The 23,388-nt window shown below is 42.8% G+C and overlaps 13 protein-coding genes across 13 annotated transcripts; 4 read left to right on the top strand and 9 right to left on the bottom strand.

The window, feature by feature from the left end:
• Positions 1–38: 38 nt before the first annotated feature.
• Positions 39–1,538, bottom strand: ICE2 (Ice2p; the record flags this gene model as incomplete). The annotated part of the gene is made up of 1 exon (XM_445599.1): positions 39–1,538. The coding sequence occupies one exon, from the start codon at positions 1,536–1,538 to the stop codon at positions 39–41; it is 1,500 nt and encodes a 499-aa protein (XP_445599.1).
• Positions 1,539–1,986: 448 nt separating this feature from the next.
• Positions 1,987–4,089, top strand: UTP25 (rRNA-binding ribosome biosynthesis protein UTP25; the record flags this gene model as incomplete). Its single annotated transcript, XM_445598.1, has 1 exon — positions 1,987–4,089. One exon carries the CDS (start codon positions 1,987–1,989, stop codon positions 4,087–4,089), a length of 2,103 nt encoding a protein of 700 aa, XP_445598.1.
• A 370-nt stretch (positions 4,090–4,459) lies between these two features.
• RSM25 (mitochondrial 37S ribosomal protein mS23) lies at positions 4,460–5,278 on the top strand (the record flags this gene model as incomplete). The annotated part of the gene is made up of 1 exon (XM_445597.1): positions 4,460–5,278. The coding sequence occupies one exon, from the start codon at positions 4,460–4,462 to the stop codon at positions 5,276–5,278; it is 819 nt and encodes a 272-aa protein (XP_445597.1).
• Positions 5,279–5,489: 211 nt separating this feature from the next.
• On the bottom strand, positions 5,490–6,200 carry SRB2 (Srb2p; the record flags this gene model as incomplete). Its single annotated transcript, XM_445596.2, has 2 exons — positions 5,490–6,126; positions 6,190–6,200. 2 exons carry the CDS (start codon positions 6,198–6,200, stop codon positions 5,490–5,492), a joined length of 648 nt encoding a protein of 215 aa, XP_445596.2.
• A 451-nt stretch (positions 6,201–6,651) lies between these two features.
• Positions 6,652–8,715, top strand: NCP1 (NADPH--hemoprotein reductase; the record flags this gene model as incomplete). Its single annotated transcript, XM_445595.1, has 1 exon — positions 6,652–8,715. One exon carries the CDS (start codon positions 6,652–6,654, stop codon positions 8,713–8,715), a length of 2,064 nt encoding a protein of 687 aa, XP_445595.1.
• A 503-nt stretch (positions 8,716–9,218) lies between these two features.
• Positions 9,219–9,974, bottom strand: DOG2 (2-deoxyglucose-6-phosphatase; the record flags this gene model as incomplete). The annotated part of the gene is made up of 1 exon (XM_445594.1): positions 9,219–9,974. The coding sequence occupies one exon, from the start codon at positions 9,972–9,974 to the stop codon at positions 9,219–9,221; it is 756 nt and encodes a 251-aa protein (XP_445594.1).
• An 885-nt stretch (positions 9,975–10,859) lies between these two features.
• DPC29 (post-initiation translation factor DPC29) lies at positions 10,860–11,732 on the bottom strand (the record flags this gene model as incomplete). Its single annotated transcript, XM_445593.1, has 1 exon — positions 10,860–11,732. One exon carries the CDS (start codon positions 11,730–11,732, stop codon positions 10,860–10,862), a length of 873 nt encoding a protein of 290 aa, XP_445593.1.
• Positions 11,733–12,095: 363 nt separating this feature from the next.
• VMA7 (H(+)-transporting V1 sector ATPase subunit F) lies at positions 12,096–12,452 on the top strand (the record flags this gene model as incomplete). Its single annotated transcript, XM_445592.1, has 1 exon — positions 12,096–12,452. The coding sequence occupies one exon, from the start codon at positions 12,096–12,098 to the stop codon at positions 12,450–12,452; it is 357 nt and encodes a 118-aa protein (XP_445592.1).
• A 206-nt stretch (positions 12,453–12,658) lies between these two features.
• UGA1 (4-aminobutyrate transaminase) lies at positions 12,659–14,074 on the bottom strand (the record flags this gene model as incomplete). Its single annotated transcript, XM_445591.1, has 1 exon — positions 12,659–14,074. One exon carries the CDS (start codon positions 14,072–14,074, stop codon positions 12,659–12,661), a length of 1,416 nt encoding a protein of 471 aa, XP_445591.1.
• A 1,309-nt stretch (positions 14,075–15,383) lies between these two features.
• GVI51_D03949 (uncharacterized protein) lies at positions 15,384–16,268 on the bottom strand (the record flags this gene model as incomplete). Its single annotated transcript, XM_445590.1, has 1 exon — positions 15,384–16,268. One exon carries the CDS (start codon positions 16,266–16,268, stop codon positions 15,384–15,386), a length of 885 nt encoding a protein of 294 aa, XP_445590.1.
• A 555-nt stretch (positions 16,269–16,823) lies between these two features.
• PUT2 (1-pyrroline-5-carboxylate dehydrogenase) lies at positions 16,824–18,548 on the bottom strand (the record flags this gene model as incomplete). The annotated part of the gene is made up of 1 exon (XM_445589.1): positions 16,824–18,548. The coding sequence occupies one exon, from the start codon at positions 18,546–18,548 to the stop codon at positions 16,824–16,826; it is 1,725 nt and encodes a 574-aa protein (XP_445589.1).
• A 617-nt stretch (positions 18,549–19,165) lies between these two features.
• On the bottom strand, positions 19,166–20,665 carry BRL1 (Brl1p; the record flags this gene model as incomplete). The annotated part of the gene is made up of 1 exon (XM_445588.2): positions 19,166–20,665. One exon carries the CDS (start codon positions 20,663–20,665, stop codon positions 19,166–19,168), a length of 1,500 nt encoding a protein of 499 aa, XP_445588.2.
• Positions 20,666–21,282: 617 nt separating this feature from the next.
• On the bottom strand, positions 21,283–23,154 carry NEL1 (GTPase-activating protein NEL1; the record flags this gene model as incomplete). Its single annotated transcript, XM_445587.1, has 1 exon — positions 21,283–23,154. One exon carries the CDS (start codon positions 23,152–23,154, stop codon positions 21,283–21,285), a length of 1,872 nt encoding a protein of 623 aa, XP_445587.1.
• Positions 23,155–23,388: the final 234 nt, after the last annotated feature.

The following is a 23,388-nucleotide window of genomic DNA, read 5'->3' as shown; positions in this document are numbered from 1 at the left end:
TGATCGCCTATATGGTTATCAAGTATACTATTAGCGCTTTATGTCAGTTCATTTGGTGCTTGAGTGCCAATCAGCTCATTAGCATACACTAAAACAGTCCAAAAAATGTTACACCAGTTCCAGAAACTCCATGAATCCGTAACGATCCTTGGCTGATCCTTTGAACCAAACCAGTTAGAAGTACAGCCCCATAGACATAGTTCTCTTTTTAGTTCTCCAGAGTATTGTAGAATCAAGTGTGTGTACATTGCAATCAAAACGCAGGGACTATACCAGTAAAGTAATTTCAAGATGCGACGACTTTGCCTCTGCTCCTTATATGAGCTTCTTTGTAATGCTGGAATAATTCTTGTAGCGGAGTAGAAAATTAGAATTCTAAAGCATAGATTAACGATAACAGCAGGGGACAAAGATTCTGAAGCCATCTTGTATGTTACCGACACCAGCTCGACAATTGACGATGGCACACTCACTGTGAAATTCTTAAAGAATTTCCATACTGGGGTGACATCTAACCAAAATCTTATCTTCTCCATGGCGTTTAGGGACCTGGAACGTGGAAGGATGAAGGATTCCCATACCATCTCAGCGTTCTTCAGGACCACATTATGGTAGTATGCTAGCAAGTTATCTCTGTTCAACAGGTTTCTTTGGTGGGTTTGCCAGACGTCCTTTACCAGGTCCAGTATTTCCTCGGTGGCTCTGGTGGCTAATTTAGGAGATATCTCGTAGATGCAACGTACGATATAGGCAAAGAACAAGGAGCTTTCTATCACTGAACCCTTTCTGCTTATTATCCCGTACAAGCCCAGACAGAATACGATCGATAACACGAAACCCAACAGGGATGCCGACTGGATAGTTAGTTTCCAGATGGGAGTCACGTATATCCTGTACAGGTAGTACAGGGACCCTGTAATGACCCCACCTGAGACCAGCAGAGACGTGATAATCCAAGTGTTAGAGTTCATTTCGTAGGAGAGCCATTTGTTCGTCTCGCCGATGGCCTGGATAGCCAGGATAGTGAAGAAGCCCTCCAGCAGAGTGAAGAACGGTGTTGAGTACGACAGCAGCCATTGCCAAGGCTGTACGATGAACTTGAAGTAGTAGTAGTACAGCGTCCAGTTCTTGCTATTTTCCGCGGTGGTGGCCATCAGTATCCTGTGCTTGAGCAGGTCTAGGAACGATCCATCTGGGTCAAGCTCCTGATAAGAGCCCACGGGCGACAGAAACCTGTTGAACTCTTCGTTGGAGAACCCGGAAAGAAACAGAAACAGCAATGGTGCAATAACCAAGTGCTGTGAGTAATATAATATGCTTGTGGCGAACACGTATCCTCTGTTACAGCTTCGCCTTGCCAGCACCGACAGCGTAGTCGATATAAGGTATAGATTGAACAGCGTAACTGTGAAGGAGAGCCCACACTGCAGCCCACCAATCTTAAACGATATCGGTATCGATACCAGCGTCAGCACCAGATATAACGCGGCGGAACTTATCCGTATGCTCCTCTGTACACCTTCTGTTATCAACCCCATGATTATCTTAAAGAGATTGTTATTGAAAGGGTTTCTTCTTAGTTTTTATCTGTCTTTTTTTTGGCTAGTTACCGATGACAAGTAATAGCAACGACAGCGCAACCGACTACCCGCTGCCAGACACTTCTGCTTTATCAACTACTAGCAGTTCATTGTTTTGTTATTGCTCTTGGAAGTTTGGAAGGGCTTGTTGGGTTTAACCTTGTCTTCGCTAGGACAAGGAAGTTGGGCAGTTTCTGCGGGGGTTTCTAAGGAAAATGCAGTATTCAAACCGGGTAAATCATCTGAAAAAAAAAATTCTGAAAAATTTCTGCGCACAAAACAGAAAAATCGAAATCGATGCGATGAGCTTTGCGATGAGCTTACATAGTTATAAGATGGATGCACATTGGAGTTGCAGATTCATCTGTTTTTGGGTGAAAGGGTTGGAAACCAACGTAGCTTAGCGATGGATAAGAGAGGTAGGAAGGAACTCAGGAGCATACGCCGTGCCAAGCGGACGAAGATAGAGCCTGAAGCGGATGCTGGAGTAGAATCTTCGGGTTCGGTATTGGAAGCTGGACCAGCTGTTGAGGAGAAGGTGCAGGATGATGGGGAGAAGGAGGACGACAAGGAGCAAGTATACAATGCTCTTCTGACCATCTTGAAGTCTGAGCACAAGGAAGATAAGGTGAAGACTCACAGGGATCATGACGAGGAAGAAAGTGAGGCAGAAGAAGAGGAACAGGCTGAGGACCAGTATAACGATGCGTTTGCGGATGGAGAGAGTGACGATGAGGATGACGATGAGGATGAGCAAGCGCAAGAGCAAGAGGAAATTGAGTCCGACGATGAGGAGAAGGATCCGTTTGATACACATTTCAATGGTGAGGAGGCTGCTAAACATGGTGAAGCATTGGGCAATGCATTGAAGGACAACAAACTGCGTTATAAATCGATAAAGCTGAAGGTTGGATCCGCTGATGAAGATCAAGTTCAAGAAGATGCTATATTTTCTGTGCCGTACATAGAAGGAGAAACACCCAAGATCGAGGATCCCAAGCTGAAGTGCTCCCTAAGTTCGTATTTCTTGAAGAAGCGGTTGCGTATACAGAACAACTTGCTGGACACTGAGTCAAATGCGTTGACAGATCTACAGCGCAAAATCGTCGACCCAATGATGCAGTACAAAGATATTCTTTACGAGTACGACACATATGGCAAGGACGAAGATGAGTATAGAGATCTCTATACATTACACGTTCTAAACCATGTTTACAAGACTAGAGATAAAATCATCAAAAATAATCAGAAATTACAGGATAATCCAGATTCAGAGTTTCTCGATCAAGGTTTCACCAGGCCAAAGGTTTTAATCATAGCACCAACAAGAGACTCAGCATATCAAATAGTAACAAAGCTCATTGAGAAATCTGGTCTAGATCAAGTGGACAAGAAGGGTAAATTTAGAGATCAATTCTATGATCCTTCATTCCCACCTAGTTCTAAGCCAAAATCCTTCCAGCATATATTCAAAGGTAACACCAACGATTACTTTGTTCTAGGTGTCAAATTCACGAGAAAAGCTATTAAGCTTTACAGTAACTTCTACCAATCTGATATTATCGTCTGTTCTCCATTAGGGCTTCAAATGATAGTTGAGAACACAGATAAGAAAAAGAGGCAAGATGACTTCTTATCATCGGTGGAAGTGACCATTATAGACCAATTTCATTCCATAGAATACCAAAACTACACACATTTGTTCACAATATTCGACCACCTAAACAAAATCCCACAAGAGCAACATGATGCGGATTTCAGTAGAATAAGAATGTGGTATATCAATGACCAAGCGAAATTCTTCAGACAGACCATGATATTTACGAAATACATATCACCTGTGGCCAATTCTCTATTGAACATCAAGTGTAGAAACTTGGAAGGAAGATGGAAGAACCATAAGATTGTGTCTTCTGAGGACTCAAGCGTAGGGACTGTAGGTCTTAAGGTCAGGCAAATTTTCCAGAGATTCAATGTGCTTGGCAACTCAGTGGCAGATGAACCAGACTATAGATTCAAGTTCTTCACCAGTGTGGTCATATCGAACATTACCAAGTCCACGGGATACGATGATGGTACCCTGATATACATCCCAGAATACAGTGATTATGTCAGAGTAAGGAACTACATGAAGGAGAAGACAAGTATCTTATTTGGAGACATTAATGAGTACTCTGAACAAAGATCTTTAACCAGTAACAGAACTCTGTTCAACCAGGGACGTCTAAAAGTTCTACTATATACCGAAAGATTGCACCACTTCAGAAGATACGAATTGAAGGGGGTCAAAAACGTTGTATTCTACAAGCCGCCTTCAGATCCTGAGTTCTACAAAGAAGTTGTTAGATACATTGGTAAGACCGTATTCTTGGGTGATGCGGACCTAAACATATCAACCGTTCGCTGCTGTTACAGTAAGTTGGACGGTCTTGCACTTGAAAAAATCGTCGGTACCAAGAGAACCGGTGTCTTGACTCATGGGCAAAATGAGACATACGAGTTTAAGTAATTTTATAGACACTATCCATACTTAGCTATTGTCCAATTGCATAATACCTACAAACAACTACTCTAACATATTCATAAACTACATGCCATGAATTATATATAAACTAATCCCAAGATATCATCTCCAACGTTATGGGTTCTGGAATCCCTCAGTTTGACGGAAATCCATCGAGTCGAGGAAGCTTTCTGCCACATTATCTCAAAGACATTGCACTTGATAGAGCTGTTCCGCTGAATAAGTAAGTATTCATCCTTTTGTTCTAAGATAGGTAGATTAGTACTTGTTTAGAAGCGGAAGTCTAACTTTGACGTTCTTTTATAGTGGTGCATTTTCCGCAAGTTTTACCGGCACAAGTTGTTGAGCGTCCGCCATGAAAATACAGACCAATGCAGTTAATGTTCTGGAGAGAACATCTGCTTATCTCAGGACGGGTGTGATAAAGGAGACCCCGGCGTGGTACAATGTTGTTGCGTCTATCCCACCCGTTACGAAGTTTACCAGAGAGCCACATAAGATAAATCCAAGTACTGACAAGAAAGTGAGTGAACTAAAAGATCCTGATCTCGAGAGTGTGAACCGCAATGGCCTTTACAAGACCAGATTTAATGCATTGGAAAGAAAAGTTGCCAATAAGCAGATATATAAGCCTCCAAAGCTAGTTTATCTGGAGGACAAAATAAGAACGCTATTCTACAAGCAACATCCATGGGAACTTGCCAGACCGAAAATAGTCTCCGAGAATGAGATCAACACAAATCCAGATTGGAAGAATATGCTACAGTTAGGCCAACCACTTGATGGAGAAAACGTTGTTCAGAGGACTTTGTACTTGCTGAAAACGAAAGAGCAAAGCAATATCACGGATGCATATGACCAAGCGCGCCTGGAGTTCTACAGACTTCGGATGCAGCAAGAATTGGAAGAGCAAGTGGCAGCAGAAGAAGCAGAGATGTTTGGCTCGGTCTTTGGCCCATCAACTATCGAGCACGGTGTTACCAAAGAACAACAAGTCATTGAGAAGTGGAAGCGTGATGCAGAACTCCAATCAGAGCTCCTATCAGCCAAGAAGGAGAATGCATCAAAGGCAGCCGGTGATGCTTCTGCTGTATCGTCTGAAAAACAAGTAGAAGATGATGTAGTTAACTTTGATGAATCCACAGACGCTGATCAAGAAGTGCTTCATTTCTGAGTTTGTCGGAAGTATTATCAACATAGGCACGACGGACATACACCCGATCGATGAAACATTTGTATATAGCCCTTCATTGTTTTATAATTCTTATACTTTTAATACAGACATGTAAATAAATCTGGAACTAAAGTTAACCCATTTTTCGATTATAAATATGCAAAAATAACTCCACGATTGGAGTGCCGTAAGTGATACAATTTGGACAAGTTTACTCCAGAACTTCTATATACTGTTTAGCCAAAGTAAACAGGGCCTCGTTACCCGACTCCATCGTGCTACTGCTGTCGACCACTTCAACATCTTCGCTCTTTAATCCAGGCGCACTTGCGACTTTGAAGACCTTAACTTTCATCTCGTTCAACAGGTCTGTGATGTTAGCCAGGGAAGTTGCAGACTGCAAGTTATCCAGCTCGATCAGCAGCCCCTTGAACCCCGTTGCTGCAAACAGGTTAATTATCCTCACGGTCACATCTCCCGTGATGAGCAGCGTCTGCCCTGCGTCGCCCCGTATCACCTGGCGCTGTGCCCACATATTCGACAGCTTGCTCGCGAGCAACTGGTCAATGGACTCCGAGAGCCCCGTGGAGCAAGTCTGCAAGTTGTCCGGTATCTCAGCGGTGCCCAGCACCCACGCCAGCGAGTTCCTGATGAGCACCGTCTTCTTGTCGTGGTGCGGGAACGTCAGCGAGTAAAGCAGCTTCTCCCTCGAGGGGAAGTCCTTCACCAGCGTCCTATAGGTCCTGAACTCCAGCGACCACGTCTCCCGCACTTCCAAGAGCTGCTTCGCAAGCAGGTCCTTGAACTCAGTAAGAGTCCCCGGCGTAGCACTCTCAACAAATATCACTCTATATATAAGTTAGTAAACCGAACACATAGCAAAACAGTAACTAAGCTCTAGCTGAACATACGCACTAGACATCTTCTTTGGTCCAATTGGCCACAAGTAAGAACCGCTGCTACTTTTATTACATCACACTTATAATAATACTACTAATTCACAAGCTTTGCCCAGTTAGTACGTGCGCTGCGATACGCATAGCACTCTTGGGCACCCAAGAGCTGCAGTTGCAGTTGTAGTTGTTGACCGGGACCAGGAGTTGTCAATTAGCAAGCAAGTAAAAAACACGCAATTGCTAGTCTCCTGGGATGGGATTATGTTAGCTAATCTCCGGGTGGGGTGCCCAGAGTCCCCATGGTGTGCAGTTTCGTTTCTCGAAGCACTTCGTTTAAGTCTCGTTCCTGGGACTGAAGGCATCGGGTTTTGGACAAAAGCTGTAAATTTTTCACTTTTGTATATAAAAGCAAAGGACCACTTTTTTATTGAGTGATAGAAGGTGACTGGAAGGGCCCATACACATACCAACGAAGAAATGGATAAGACTGATCTGCTTGTTCTTATCGGGTTGACGCTAGTTGTGGTTCTCTACCTGAAGAGGGAGACCATCAAGTCGTTTATCAGCGAGCTGCTGTTTGCGGAGGAGGACAGTGCTACAACTGTTTCTACATCCTCTCGTGATATTGCTGAAGTTGTCAATGAGCATGGCAAGAACTACGTTGTGTTCTACGCTTCGCAGACTGGTACTGCTGAAGACTATGCCAAGAAGTTTGCCAAGGAGTTGACCGCTAAGTTTGGTCTGAATGTTATGTGTGCCGATGTCGAGTACTTCGACTTCGAAACTCTGAATGATCTGCCTGATGGCTGTGTGGTGTCTTTCTTTGTGTCTACTTATGGTGAAGGTGACTTCCCAGACGGTGCTGTCCACCTCGAGGACTTCTTGTCCAACTGTGGCACCACCGACTTGGAAAACGTGAACTTTACTATCTTCGGTTTGGGTAACTGCACTTACGAGTTCTTCAACGGTGCTTCCAGAAAGTGTAACAAGTACTTGCTGGAGGCCGGTGCCAAACAGATCGGTGCCGCTGGTGAAGGTGACGACGGTTCTGGCTCCACTGACGAGGACTACTTGGCTTGGAAAGACGCAATCCTGGAAGAATTGAAGAGCAAACTGAAACTGGACGAACGTCAAGAGAAGTTTGTGCCTTCTTTCAAGTTGGAGACCTTGGAAACTGTCACTGAGAAGACCTCCCTCGGTGAGCCCTCTTTGCAATACTTGCCTGCTAACAAGCTCTCTTTCAACGACGAAGGTGTCCAATTGGGCCCATTCGACCTGTCCCAACCATACGTTGCCCCTGTCGCCAAGTCCTACGAGTTGTTCAAGTCCGGCGACCGTAACTGTATCCACTCCGAAATCGATGTCTCTGGCTCCAACATTAAGTACACCACCGGTGATCACTTGGCTATCTGGCCATCCAACGCCAACGAAAAGGTAGAACAATTCTTGCAACTGTTCAACTTGAAAGGTGACACCATCTTCAACTTGAAACCTCTTGACTCTACCATTAAGGTCCCATTCCCTTGCCCAACTACCATCGAAGCCACTGTCAGACACTACTTGGAAATCACCGGCCCTGTCTCTAGACAATCCTTCGGCTCTTTGATCCAATTTGCTCCAAACGAAGAAATCAAACAGAAGCTGACCGCTTTGGCCAAGGACAAGGACCTTTTCGCCAAAGAAATCACTGCCAAATGTTACAACCTTGCTGATGCCTTGCTATACGTCTCCAACGGCCAACCATGGTCCACTGTCCCATGGGAATTCTTGATTGAAGCTATGGCTCACATCCAACCTCGTTACTACTCTATCTCCTCTTCTTCCTTGTCCGAAAAGCAAACCATCCACATTACCTCTGTTGTTGAAAACTCTCCAAACCCTGTTGACCCATCTCTACCACCAGTTGTAGGTGTTGCTACCAACTTGCTGAGAAACGTGCAACTTGCCAAGAACAACGAAGATACTTCCTCTATGCCTGTCCACTACGATCTAAACGGTCCTCGTAACCTATTCCAAGGCTACAAGCTTCCTGTCCACGTCCGTCGTTCCACTTTCAGATTGCCAACCAACCCATCTACCCCAGTCATCATGATTGGTCCAGGTACTGGTGTCGCCCCATTCCGTGGTTTCGTCAGGGAAAGAGTTAAGTTCGTTGAGCAACAAGAAAACGTCCAACTTGGTAAGCATTTATTGTTCTATGGTTCCCGTAACACTGACGACTACCTATACAGAGAAGAATGGCCAGAATATGCTAAGAAGCTTGGTGCCTCCTTTGAGATGATTGTGGGCCATTCCAGAATCCCAGGTCAACCAAAGGTCTACGTCCAGGACAAGATCAGAGAACACGCACAGGAAGTTTTGAAGCTGATTCATGAAGGTGCTTTCTTATACATTTGTGGTGATGCTAAGAACATGGCTCAAGGTGTCAACGCTGCACTAGTCGATATTCTGTCTGAAGACAAGAAGATCACAAAGGAAGAAGCTTCTGAAATGATAAAGATGTTGAAGACTACCGGCAGATTCCAAGAAGATGTGTGGTAAATGCATAACTAAATTATCTTGTCTGAAGAAAGATACATCGATACATCACAACTTCCTATGCTTAGATAATCGAATCCAATCATAGGTGCCTATTTTATGTTTACTATTTTATCATGATGTTCAATTCACATATTGCAACGATTAATTTCCAACATTTTTATTATTCATGCAAGGTTTCATTTTCTTGCTTTTCCCACATTTCAGAACTAATATTTCAATAGCTTATTGTAATGATCTGTTTAAGTTTTTATAGACTAATACTAAAATGAAAAAAAAGAGTTTATTTATATCAAAGCTTCCTCCTTTCAAACTTATAAATCGATCTAATATTACAACGCTAACTTTTCTATCATCGATTTTTATATAGATATCTGTACATGAACTGTAAAGTGTATTAGATACACTGTTATATAGCAAAACTAAATTCGTATTATATACTTTCATTAAATTCAGGACATTACAAGGGTAATTTTAGATTTTGGAAAATTATTTCCATTCATTTTTCATTGATTTAGAGGATTTTCAATCTCTAATGTAATTTGATCACCTTCTGTATTCTTCAAAACTTCAACTTGAGTCAAGTCCTTAACCACATAGTCAGCACCAGCATCAATCAACGTTTGCAGATCGTAAGTAGACGTAATCCCTACAGTTATTGCGCCCATTGCCTTACCTGCTTTTATACCAGCTGGTGCATCTTCAAAGACCACTGATGTCGCACTAGCGCTCTCGTATTGCAGTCTTTCACACAGAAGCTTCTTGGCCTTGGCGTACCCTTCTGGGTCGGGCTTACCTTTTGTCACATCAAAAGCAGTAATAAACACGTCTGGCTTACCAACCTCTTTCAAGATGGTCTTGAACCAAGAAAAGGCCAAATCTGGGGAACCCGAAGTGACAATTGCCCACTTCCTTTCGTTGAACTTGGCTCCTTGGCGTGCTGTATCCTTGTCAAGGGTCAACAGAAGGTCTTTGGCACCGGGAATCAAGCTCACCGTATCCAAGAAATTGTTTGCCATAGACAACTCCAGCTCTCTAGTCATCTTATTGTCTGTGTTGTCGATGTTTGGGAAAAACTTAGCAAGCACCTCAGATGTTCTGACACCATGAGAGAATTTGAATAGCTCCTCGGGATCAACTCCTTCTTTCGCACATAGCATCCTCCATGCAGACTCAGCTGCCACTGTGGTACTTACGATAGTGCCGTCTAGATCAAACAGACACACATCTACACTGAACTGGTTGTCCTTCTTGACTGTCATATCGAGTTAATATATCGCTGCAATTCTGGGAACTTTCCTTCTCAGTTGTTCCAAGCTTGCTATCTACAAAGAAGTGTTGCAATATATATGAAGAAGGATTGTGCTTCAACAACCCCCCCGACAAGACTCGATTGTCACTAGCCTACGTCATCACCATCACCCAGCATGTGGCTTCTCGACACTACTATAAAATGCCACTTGCTTAGTCTGGTGAAATTCCCAATACATAGAGGTGAGGGGCAGAGGGCAAACTGACAGTATTTGGCCAAAACCAAAATAAATTGCTTTTTCTTTCTTTCTTCCGGCCCTTGTTTGCGGCCATCTCGGAACAATTGTGCAGTACAATGGGCGTAGCGTATTTGGTAATTTACCAATTTGCCCAATTTAATATTAGAAAGAGCAGAGGACCCTGAAGAAAGTACAAATCCTGACAATTTTTGGTACGGGTGTTTCTCTCACCCCCGGAAAAATTTTCTTGATTTTGAAGGAAAAACCCCAGCAACTTCTGGTTCTCGGGCACAGACAGCTGCGTACAAGTCCAAAACTTTTTTCCAGAGATCCAGATTGCAGGATCTTGCGCAGGAAGAATAGCTTTATAGCTTCTGTCATTAGCCGTGGGCAGTGAAATACACGTAGTCAATGTCGAGTTCCTGCCGTAACTTTAAATTTTTCCGGGGTTACCGCAGTAAATAGCTGTAGGGACGGGGATTACACACAGAAGCCATCCATTCTGCTAGACATACACTACTAAGCGGGCTCATGGTTGATCAGGCGTGCCATAATCTTAATAAGGAATTTGGAATATGTACTAGGATATAGCTTATACAGCCTGGCTATCTACTATCTACAAGTTCATACTTACTGCGGACCAGGGCTCTGAAAAGCTTACTCTGAGATGTTGGTGTAGACGGATGTAACGTCATCCAGCTCTTCGAGGGTATTTGTCAGCTTTTCGATCTTTGCTAGCACTTCTTCGTCTGTGACCTGCACTGTTGTATCCGGATTTGGGATGTATTCGAGGCCCATCTCATGTATCTTGAAACCTTTCTCCTTGAACGCGTTCGCTGCTTTGTTGTTCATCTGGACCTCCGTGATAACATCGTATTTGGCTCCTGGTTCCTCGTCTGTGTCGCTCACATTGCTCTCCTCTTCTTCCACCAGCTTGATATCTTCAACACCGTCTATCTCAAGCACCGCGTCCAGTACGTCATCCTCAGAAGTCAACTCTTTAGGCGATTCAACGACCAGATAACCTTTCCTCTCAAAAAAGTAAAGTGTGGGAGTCATCGACCCCCCAATCTTGTTGAACGCAGACCTCACCAGGGCGATGCTTCTGTTCTTGTTATCCGTGAGACATTCTACCACGTAGGCAACCCCTCCAGGCCCTATACCCTCGTAGACACACACTTCTGAGGAGTTCTTCTCACCACCAATACCCAGACCCCTGTTAATTGCACCTTCAATGACTTTCTTAGGAACATTGTTTTTAAATGCAAGGTCAATGGCAGACTGCAGCCTGATATTCATGGCCGGGTCACCGCTTCCACCACTCTTAACTGCAATGGTAACTTGGCTCGCAAATTTGTTGATCAATTTGTTCTTCTCAGCATCGTTCTTGGCCTTGTCATGCTTAATAGTGGACCATTTGTTGTGACCGGAGAGCATAACCCGTGCATGACTAAATGTTCTAGTTGGAAGACGGGAGGCACAGGGGCTTTCTAACACCGACAGCACTCTACTTGTTGAACAACGTAACATCTTATAGAATGGCACCAAATTGCAGTTCTGATGCAGCTGAACAATGCCTTCCCAGTGCAGCCCTCCTGTTGTGCAGTACTGCTGTTACTATGAGTTGCCTTAAATGCTCTCGGGCTTCGCTGCGCTCTGAAAAAAAAAATGGGAAGATGAATGACAAACAGGTCCCAACCAGCAAGCGAATAGTTGCAATATATTAACAAACCCTATTGCAAATTGAACAATATCTCTACAGCGCAAGCACTTATTCAATTTTTCTAGTACGCTAGAATTCAGTGGATAATAGCAGAAAAGCGACAATTATAAGATTCTCGCATTCCCCCTTATAAGGACGATTAAACTGGGTGAACATAGAAGACAAATACTATGGCTGATAAACGTACTTTGCTAGCTGTGATAGCGGATGAAGACACTACAACGGGCCTGCTACTTGCAGGTGTTGGCCAGATAACTCCAGACACTCAAGAGAAGAATTTCTTTGTTTTCCAAGAAGGTAAGACGACTAGAGAAGAAGTAGGAGAAATGTTTGATAAATTTACAGAGGAAAGAAACGACATAGCTATTCTATTGATCAATCAACATATTGCTGAACTAATACGGTCCAGAGTCGATTCATATACAAAACCCTTCCCAGCTATACTAGAAATTCCATCTAAGGACCATCCATATGACCCTGAAAAGGACTCTGTATTGAAAAGGGTCAGAAAGCTATTTGGTGAGTAAACAATCAACAAGGGCAATATATATATACAAGGTTACACGGATTTATGCAAAACAAAAAATAAGATAATTTGCTTACTAAATATTTCTTCAAGTGTATATTTGATTTATAAAGTCATAATAGGCCTAACAACAGGAAATATAAGTGTAAATGATAACAGTCTTTCATCATATAGAGAAATATACATATGTCAGCTCAGTGTTAAATTTCACTCTTGTAGAACTTTCTTCAAAACATCAATGAGGATGTCAGCGTGTTTTTCTTCAAAAGTCAAAGTTGGTCTTAGTCTGACTGTTGAATTAGCACAACCGCCAATGTTCACACCATTTGCCCTCATCTTCTTCAAGAAAGCATCTCTTTCCTCACCGGTTTCTAAATCCCAGGCGATGAAGGTACCTCTGTTTTTACCTCTTAGTCTTAAAAGTTTCTTTGGGTATTGCTTCTGTAGCTCTTCAAGTTTACCAAACAGATAATCACCAACCCTAGAGCATTGCTCAACCAATTTTTTGTCAGTGATTTCTTGACCAATGGCCCCACCAATTAACATTCTAGCTGGATCACCACACCAGGTGTTAAATTGTCTCGATGGCTTGTTAGGAACAATCTTTGGCTCATGGAAGAAGTATCCACATGTCTGGAACTTCTTAGCAAAAGTCACAATATCTGGTGGTGGTTGAATATCGGCATGTTCGTGACACCATAATTTACCAGTGGCACCTACACCTGTTTGTACCTCATCGATGATGTATACAATACCATATTTCAAGGTTAAATCTCTTAGTCCTTGTAGAAGGTATTTTGAAGCATGGTTATCACCACCTTCAGCTTGGACTGGCTCAATGATCACAGCAGCAATTGGGGTCTCCCAAGTGTTGATTATCTTTTCCGCATTGGCCAAGCAGCGCTCGTCTTCCTTACGGTTTTCCTCTTCATGCTCATGGAGAGGGTACTTATAGTCAGGGAACTCGGCGTGAGGCCAATGGAACTGTGGGAAGTCCAGCTTGTGCACAGCCTTGGAGTTAGTCACTGATGCAGCCGCAAAAAGTCTCCCATGGAAAGCTTTTTTGAAGGATAGAATAGACAAGTGGGGTGCACCTGGCTCCTCATTGTTCATGACACTTTCTTCTTCCTCGGCGGTAAATTCTGCGTCATACCCTCTCTGCATGCTCTTGTAGTAGATGAAAGCAGCCTTAAAGGCCAATTCATTAGCATCTGTACCACTCAAACCACACCAAATGCGGTTTTGGCCCTTGGGAGCAAACTTCAAGAGCTGATTCAAGCTCTTCTCCAAGTCTGTTGGAGGGAATGAGCACAGTGATGGACGGTCAACTAGAGCTCTGATCATCTCTGGTGTCTTTGTGGCCTCAATTAAGGCAGGGTTGTTGTAACCCAATGCAATAGAGGCAATTTGGGCGTACACATCTAGCATCACATTGCCATCCACATCGGTAATATAATTACCGATGGATTTCTCATAGTCAGCCATAAATGCGGCCGGTCTACAATCGTAAAGGTCATTTAATTCAGCTAGCCTCTTCTTACTCTCAGGGCCTGGGACTTCTGGGGTCTTGATAATCGGAGCCTTTGGTTCCGATGGGTAGTATTGTTCAGCTGGAGATGGCATTTTATAGCTTGAATATGATATATACGATAGCCCTGTTAAAATGGACTTGTTATAGAGCTCTACATCTGAATACAAAAACCAATATAATTGTCATGACATAGGGATTCGAATTACCATCGTTACCTTATGCTTTATATACTTTTCAAATCTTGATAAATTTATTAATTCCATAGGAAGTTGCTTTACCAGTATAAAGTAGCATAAGGCTACAGAATAGCAATAAGATAATTGGTGTAAATAGATCGACTACCCTAAATCATCATCTCTTTAAGTTACTTACCCAACACATACCAGTGATGGTGACAATGCTATAATTACCCATTATAAGGGGTAGACTAAGTGCTCCTGGGTGAATAATCCCCATATAACTATGCAGTGAGATGGCAAAGAGTTATCACATATTTGAGAGGATTCTGTAGAGAAATGAATATTGCTGCTTTCTTGCAGATTTAGGGGATTGCGTCGTTTGCACTAGCCTGATTGATTGAAAGGGTCCCTAATACATTGGTTAGTGATCCTTCGAGAGTCAACCGTAAAGATAACATCTAGTCCAGGGTGATTATCCTGCACTGATAAAGTCAAAACGATAAATACTTAAATTCCTGTCCTGGACAGATAAGGCTTTAGTTCACCAAAACTGATAAGATTGGCAGTACATAATGACAAAAAATTATAATAGAGATTAGATAACATATATTTTATGGATAATTAGTCATTAGAGTTTGTGGTTTAGTATTAGAATGTGAAATAAAAAGTGTATCATCAATAAATCATAAGTACATAGAGTGTAAAAATAGTGTAAATAAAAACAAAAGAAAGAAAAGGTAAAAAAAAAATGGACATAGAAAGAAAGGAAGTAGGTCCGTTTAATAAGTTGTAAATTCTTCTATCAAAGGTCAATTACAGCTAGGACTATAATTGATCACAAAAAAAAAAATAACTCAAAACATTAACCTTTATCATTCATTGATTGTCATGTCAACTAGAGAAATGCATTACTTTGCTGAGTAAGTACCTCAAACATTGAGAGTAGTAGTTGCTGAAGTAACATCAAAAGCTTGCAAAGCCGGACTGATAAGTATGCAAATCAGTAACCCGACTAGATAAAGAGAAAAAGAAAGAAAGGAAAATAAGAAATGAAGGAATGTATCGCAAATTTGTGTGGTAAAAATATTGTCAATTTAAGATAACATCGTAAATGCAGAATTTGCGCAAAATTGGAACTTAAAAAATAGCACCGTTGGTGTGATCCTAAGTAATTCTTATTGTGGTCTAGCACATAAAGGTACCGCCACAGGATCGTTTCGTTTCATGGGCATACTTCTTGCTCCTCCCATGTTTCGAAACCTGTTTCGTCGATGACCCTCTCAAAGATCCACCTGGCACCGCCTTTGCCACCTTTCAAATTCAAGTAATCGACTTTGTCAATACATAGACAAACGATAGCGAAATTATCCAATCCATAGTCAGCCTTAGAGCCATCGACACCACGCTCTATCTTATCTATTTTCTTTTTCATCTCTTCAGTTATGGGCTCACCAGGTGCAGGCTTCTTATAAACAGACTTTGTAGCTCTGGACAGCGTATCCCATTGCCTCATAATCTCCTGCTGCCACTCCTCATCAGTTGGAAGAGGGACTTTCCCATCGTCTGTATTATGGATATCCTCCTCACCATCATCGTGGTGGTTGTCATATTTGCTGTCGTCCAATTTCAAACTGTCTACCATGGCAGGTAAGGAGCCCTCATCAGAGGAAGAACATGACGATACTGATGAATTGGACTCACTGCGCTTAAAAGTTGTAGGATCAACTATACCGTATCGAAGCAAAGTCTCATTTGACACAATTGCCTGCTGTTTCCTTGACACCAGGAAGCATTCGCCAGTAAACCTATATTGTTCCCATGTCTCGTGGAAATAAAAACACGCCTCAAAGAGACAGGTGCCGTTGCCATTGGGGAAGGACTCCTCAACTTTATTACTTCTCAGATCAGTATTAAACGTCAGAACATTGGTCTTTCTTTCATCGAATAGGAAGTCACGGAACACCACCGTTCGACATTTGGGAAGCGGTATGCCGTCCACGCTCTCAGCAACAGTGGCAAACTGGAATGGAATGAACGCCTGTTTCGCATTCTTACACGACTGAGTGAACATGGGCACCCATGGTGCCATATGAGAGTTCGGTGCCATCAACTTTTTATATTATCTTCTCAGGAAGCACTAGTAATTCCACTCCTATCTTGTGTATTAATTGTTGGACGTCTGCTCAAAAAGACAAGTCCCTATAAATGGATCCCAATTGACAAAGAAGATACTTTTTACAAGAGACTACCACAAGCACAAGTAGCCGATGCTGACTATGGACCCATTGAAGCTGTTTCACGGATTCCCAGGAGGAACCATCCCATCGAATTTTCCCTCATCACTTCCCCCATTTGCTCAGCTGCAGGCAAAATTTTGAGTGAAATTTTGGACTTCAAAGGAAGGTCACAATCACAGTATATTCTTGGCATTTTGAACCATGTAATCCCTGTGATGATACCATTTCGTTAACTGCTATGTCAATGACTGATGGCCGTTGGTAACTTAACTTGAACTTGCAATGGAAGAAATGCCCTTGCCTTGGCATTGAGATCTTATACAAGGTTCCTTTTTTCTGAATATATACCGTTTTGCCGTTTATATAGTGCTTTTATTATATTTACAAACCACTGCGTAGATAGTTGAAATCAAAACTGTTTTTTCTTACTCGTAGTTGGATGGGTATCTGAAGTCGGTGATTTCTTGCATGTTCTCCTTGATGCTTCTGATACTCACGAATCTGCTTAGGATGCTTGGCCCACCGGCCTTGTCGTTTGTACCGCTCATGCGTGCACCTCCGAACCACTGCTGTGCTACAACTGCACCTGTACATTTGTCATTGATGTAGAAGTTACCGGCGCTGAACCTTAGCTTCTCAGAGGCGTAGATTATAGCGTCACGGTCTCTGGAGAAGATGGAACCGGTCAAACCATACTCGCCGGTTTCATTTATCAGTTCGCAGATATCCTTGAATTGGGAGTCCTGGTACTCGTAAACGGTCAATATAGGACCAAAGAACTCCGTGGTCAAGAATTTATGGTTTGGGTTTGTGGTCCTGATAATCGTTGGGCCAATGTACCAGCCTTGGCTCTTATCGTATTGTCCACCGTACAGAATCTCTAGTTCAGGGTCTTTCTTGGCTTCCTCGATGGCAGCAGATAGCTTGTTGAAACTTTGCTCGTGGATAACCGGGCCCATGAATCCGTGCAGGTTACCACCGCTGATGGCACTAGCAGAAGTGTTAACTGGAACAACCTTATTGTTGCTTAACGTGCCAAACATGTCTCTGAAGAATTCCTCGCTCATGGACTTTGGCAAGTACAATCTAGAAGTAGCAGAACATTTTTGGCCTTGGAACTCAAAGGCACCTCTGATCGTGTTAAAGACTGCGTGTGGAACATTGGCAGAAGGGTGAACCAAGTGGTAGTTCTTACCACCTGTTTCACCAACGATACGTGGGTAGTCTCTGTATTTGTTTTCGGCAACGCCGCTTTGGATCTTACCGTACAGTTGCTTGAACACTGCTGTAGAGCCTGTGAAGTGCAAAGCGGAGAAATCCCTGCTTGCCAACACTTCATCTGTAATTTCTACTGGGTCACCTGGCACAAAGTTAATAACACCCTTGGGGAGACCAGCTTCTTCCAAGACAGTCAGCAACAGGTAGTTAGATAGCGCAGCGGTTTGAGATGGTTTCCATACCACAGTGTTACCCATCAGAGCTGGTGCACCAATCAGGTTTGCGGCAATAGCCGTGAAGTTGAATGGAGACACCGCATACACAAAGCCTTCCAAAGGTCTGTACTCTGCCCTGTTCCAAATACCGGGCACTGACTCAATTGGCTGAGTAGCGTACAACTCGTCCGCATACTTGACGTTAAATCTGAAGAAGTCTGACAGCTCAGTGATACAGTCGATCTCCGCTTGGTAGACGTTCTTACCTTGGCCCAGCATGGTAGCGGCCAGCATATCGTACCTGTACTTCGTAGAGATCAGATCGGCTGCCTTCATGAATATCGCAGCCCTGTCATAGAACGGCATGTTGTACCACTTCTCCTTGGCCTGCTTAGCAGCACCAATTGCACTCTTAATGTCATCGCGAGTGGCCTGCGCTACGTTCGCCAACACTTGCTCATGGTTAGCAGGGTTGGTCTGCGCGAAGACAGCACGGCCCCGGTCAGCATACACACGCTCCCCGTTGATAACCAGCGGAACTTCAAGCGACGAGCTCTTGAACTTCATAAGCGACGCCCGCAACAAATCCCAGTCCTTGCTGTCAGCATCCTTGCTAAACGGCTTCACAGCCTCATTCGTCACATGCTTCGGAATCGAAGCCCGCGCAAACTGCGCAACACCCCTCACACTCCCACGGTATAGCCTAGCACTCAACATCTCTGTATTCTCTTTGTTTGAGTACCAGTTTGCCAAGGAATAGATCAGAAACAGACCCGTCCCGCACCTGCCCTTTTTATATAGCCCAGCTTGGGGGAATCCCCTGCTAGCCCGCTGCGCTCCATAGAGACAATAGAGTAGCCCGGCCTCACTGCCCCGGCCCACACTGCTTCCCCTCTCCTAAGAAAGTGCCGTACAACCTACACACACAACCCACTTCGAAGTTATCTGGGGATGATTCATTGCTTGGACACAGAAAACCCCGCAGGCACAACCTTCTTCCTGCTCTAGTAACTTGTCTCCTAGATCGCGGGGCTCGATCTCCGAGAATGCAAGTTTTTAGATAAGTCGTCTGATATGATATGGGCCTTCCGACGGTAATACCGACAACTTATCTTGTCCCGACATGGTTCTCCCGGCGTACGCTTTTGTTGATAATAAAATATACCAATATGTATGATTTATACCGATGTGTATTTATACCAATGTGTATTATTTATATCGATGTGTATTATTTATACCGATGTGTATGATTTATACCGATGTGTATGATTTATACCGATGTGTATGATTTATACCGATGTGTATTATATTTATATATTTAAATAATCCTTATGCTATTTGTTGTATGTTATGAGTTTCGAGTGCTGCAAGGGCTCGGAGTGGTCCTGGTTGTAGTACCTGGTGAGTTCCAGCTTCTTGATCCTGTCCTCCAGGTTGTGTCCGTAGTAGCTTCTTGCTCTGGCGAAACCGAGCAAGAAGTTGGTGCTGAAGCACCATATCGTGCAGCCGATGAACAGCACCAGCAGCGCTTTCCAGCCCAGGGGCTCGATGAACGAGTTCAGTATGCTGCCGAGTATGCGCGCCACCAGCGAAATTCTGGCCGTGAACAGCTTGTCGTTGTCCCGACTCATGCATTTGCTCCAGGTATGACACTGATCTATCAGTGCCGGAAGCGGTGTGTCTCTGTCACACTTGTTCTCATAGAAGTTGCGCTTGCAGTCCAGCGACTCTTGCTCAAATGTAACCTTGTGCTGGTGCCATATGGCCTGCACGTCTGCCTTGAAGGCATGCACCAAGGTGATAAATATCGCACACAGTATACCCAGTGTCACCACGTTCAGAAAATACTGCAGGTACGATGTTATCGCATACCAATGTCTGGAAGCAGGCTGGGACTGTGGGGACCATGGGTCAGGCAGCGAGTACAGCTTCTTCTGCTGAAGCTCATCATGCAGCAACGCAGCTTGGTGAATGTTGATATCTTTCCCCACAAACTCGTATTGTTTGGAGTTTGAAATTCCATTGTCCATGTATTGTTGCGGCGTTGGGTAGTAATGATTGTGCGTGTTGATTGAGACATGTATTGGCTCGTTACGTTTGGCCCGTGACCTAAGCTCTTGCTTGATATATTCGGTAGCAGAGCGGTCAACGACACCGTTCACCTCTAACATATTCTCTTTATCGATCGTCTCTATTTCTGGCTCTTCTGTCACTTTAGTACGTTTCTCCATTTCGGCGTTTATCAACGAGGGCCTTAAGGTCGGATCATGCTTAGTCGCAGCAGCAATGCCCAGAGTGGTCGGAGATAATAAAGCCTTTATGACACTCTTCTTGTCTATACTTTGCTCTTCATTAATATCAGACCAATCTCCAGATTCGTCTCCCTTCTCTGTCACTTCAGAGTCATCTAATAAATCATCGTCATCCTTTGTAGACCCAAGCGAGATTTTACCAATCGCATTAATACCTTGCTCAATCTCTTTCTCGGTTTCTGACTCAACTGCAGTGCCATTACTAGCCCCTCGTTGCTCTTCAAACACGCTATTTGGAGACGAGCCTCGAGTGTTATCCGACAATGGGGCCACCTGGTCCTCTGGTGGCACATTTATACCTTCTTCATCTATCTCCATGTCTTCCTGTAACATTTCAACGTGGAAAGCATTCCTTAGAGGGGACGGGCTGACGGGAACATGCGGCATAAATTTGCAAATTAATTGCTGAGGAAGCTTAGAGCCTTCGGAGATGCAGAGATTGGAGATACCGATCAAATCCTCATTTTTCGTACTTTTGTCATATTCATCCTGTATACTAAGACTCACAAAATCATCCATCATACTAAAGATATTAGTTTAGTAACAACTGCAATAATAGTGAAATTATTTGCCAAATAAAAATTTAGGCTGTAATTATATGACTCTCGCAGGCTATTATTTTTTTATATGAACTTGTCGAAGTAGCAATAAGGAGCCAGCTATTTTGGCTATTAGTCACACTAAAAATTTCAAACTTCACCTTTGTGTTTCTAGTTATGTTAGAGAATATGGAAGTTATCAATCTGTTATAACAGGTCCTGCCAAACTCTCTCCAATAGTCAATAAATTCAAAGCCAATAATGACCAAGCTAGACAACTTTAACAGCTAGTAAATAAAATGATTTAGTATCGTTAGCAAATGTGGTTTACTATTTTGATCAGCAGATCAACAACAGTTGCAGCAATATTTGGAGAGTCCAGGTATATTTATTTATATTTACTTCAACTATAAAAATTTCGTTATTTCCTTTCGTGGCAGGTACTGAGAAAGAAGCGATGCCCAGTTCGGAAAACTAATGAACTTTCGGATTTAATACACAAAAAGGTGAAATATTATGAACTAGATGTTTGAAGAATATATAACTGATATATACTACATGAGGATTTGTCATAAAGAATGCATAAGGAATACAATAAATTCATAATTGTCTTACAAACTCTTCGAATGATGTGTCTTCGGAGTGTACAGCCGACGCCTGTTGAGAGACCATCGGAATTAATTTGTATTTGAAAAACCTGTCCTGACCGCTGCCTGGGACTACTTCAATTAAAGGTATTATCGTTACACTGTATGTGTCCCTCTTCCGGAACCATCTTTCTATAGTTTCGCGCAATTCATTGTTGTCTATGTCATCAGATTTTCTTAGTAGAAACAAGTTTCCAGCATCCACTCCCAACATCGAGTGCCTGTCCGCGTACAATTCTGCAGTAATTTCCACTTCCTGAGGCTCGATGTCCGCCTCTCTTGCCAATAGAATCTTTGGTTTGATCATCAAAACGATCTTTTCCATGGTCGAATACGCTATCTCATGGGCAGCAATAACACGCTCATCCGGAGACATGTTTCTTGTGGTCAACAGATTGGAGCGTAACAGATTGTAAATGTAATGTAGTACATCCATATTATGCTTGAATCTTGGGGCAATTCTCTTAAGTATTACCTCTCTGTATTTTGTACATGTTTGAGATGAGTAATACTTCTCATTAAGTGTCTCCCAAGCAATTTCTTTCGTGATCGACGCAAGTAAGACATTATGGAACATAATATTTTTAGCAATATTGTCCTTACCATGTATTACTGCGTTTTTAACATATTTGTATCTGTTTGGACCTAAAGTATACTCTAGGGTAGCCTGTATATTGTAAAACTTTTTTGTAAAGTCCTGAATTTTCAGCCTAATAGGAATACTGATGCTCGTTTTGTTGAATATCATACTCCAATTTAATGGAACATCGTGATTTTTCTGCCACTGAATACCAGGTGAAGTTACAACATTAATTTTCACATCATAAATGGCGTTGCTTTTCTTAAAGAATTTGTACTTGTCAAAGGCATCATGCAAGTCGGTGTCCTGGAAACTATCAAATTGATATATTATACCGGATTGCTTAATCAATGGCGACATTTCATAAATGCCAATTTGATCCAGGCAATTGATGTAAAATCCATAAGCAACTGACTTACTATCTGCTGCCAAGTACTTATAGAAACTCCTTGCGTCATCAAAATATTTAGCCTTTTGTTGGTCTAGATCAGTAAATTGTCTGATAGTGTTCTTGACCTCTCTAGAAATGACCTTACCATTCCCAAGTGTACAGGGACCTGAGAGAAAAGATAAAACTTCATAATGCAGTTTATCCGACTTGCACAAAAGATTAGCCAAAAAAAGTGCACATCCAGTAGCACGCTTAGCCCTTTTCTTCCTATTATGAGTGTATACTGAGTTTCTCAGCGCCTTTATATGTGCAATGACATGCTCGTTATAACTATTCATAATCTCAATTCCATCTATCAGTTTCATAAAATATTTTTTATCATGCCTCTTGAAAGCATATTTCACCCTCAGATGCTCCACATATATGGACGCTATCTTCTCGCTTCCATGGATTTTGATTGTGCCATCGGCATGCAACGATATTAAAAGTGAGGGCACAGGGTCGATCTGGCTCAAGAAATCGACGAGCTTGGTCTTTAATGCCAAAAACTCTATTTCTTCACATATAGTGTCTATCACAATCACCCGACCTTCTAGAGGCACTCGAGCATCGCCAGTCCTCAAGGTATAACCGTTCATGTCGCCAAGCCTCACTGAGTCACATATATGACACACCTCCTTCTCATATATGTGGCATCCGCATACTGAACATACACTGGAATCCCCGTCAACCATATTATCATCTTGTTCAGGGAGAAACGGCTCAAAAATCGAGTACAGAACATTCTCATTATTGTCTATGTCCCGCAAATGGGACGACTCCGTTACAGCAGCCTGAGCACACTGCAACTGCATAGCTTATCATCTATATCTTATTGCTTGGAACTCAAAAACTGTCTTGCTATATTAATGAATAAGTCCTCTCTTATATTACCATTGTTCAATCTAATTAATTTTTCCAAAATTTAAAGGGTTGGGCATCGCAGGCTCATCGCTTTGAGCTCAAATTTGAAAAAAAAATAAATAAATCGAAATTTGGCTGATTGATGACTGATCGATGTAGGATTGACCTGATATAAGGATACTGTG

This window comes from Nakaseomyces glabratus, chromosome D, assembly GCF_010111755.1.
Source record: "Nakaseomyces glabratus chromosome D, complete sequence".
In the NCBI taxonomy this organism is placed as follows: Eukaryota; Fungi; Ascomycota; class Saccharomycetes; order Saccharomycetales; family Saccharomycetaceae; genus Nakaseomyces; species Nakaseomyces glabratus.
The sequence above is the reverse complement of the archived record's forward strand: the minus strand, read 5'-3'. Positions and strand labels throughout refer to the sequence as shown.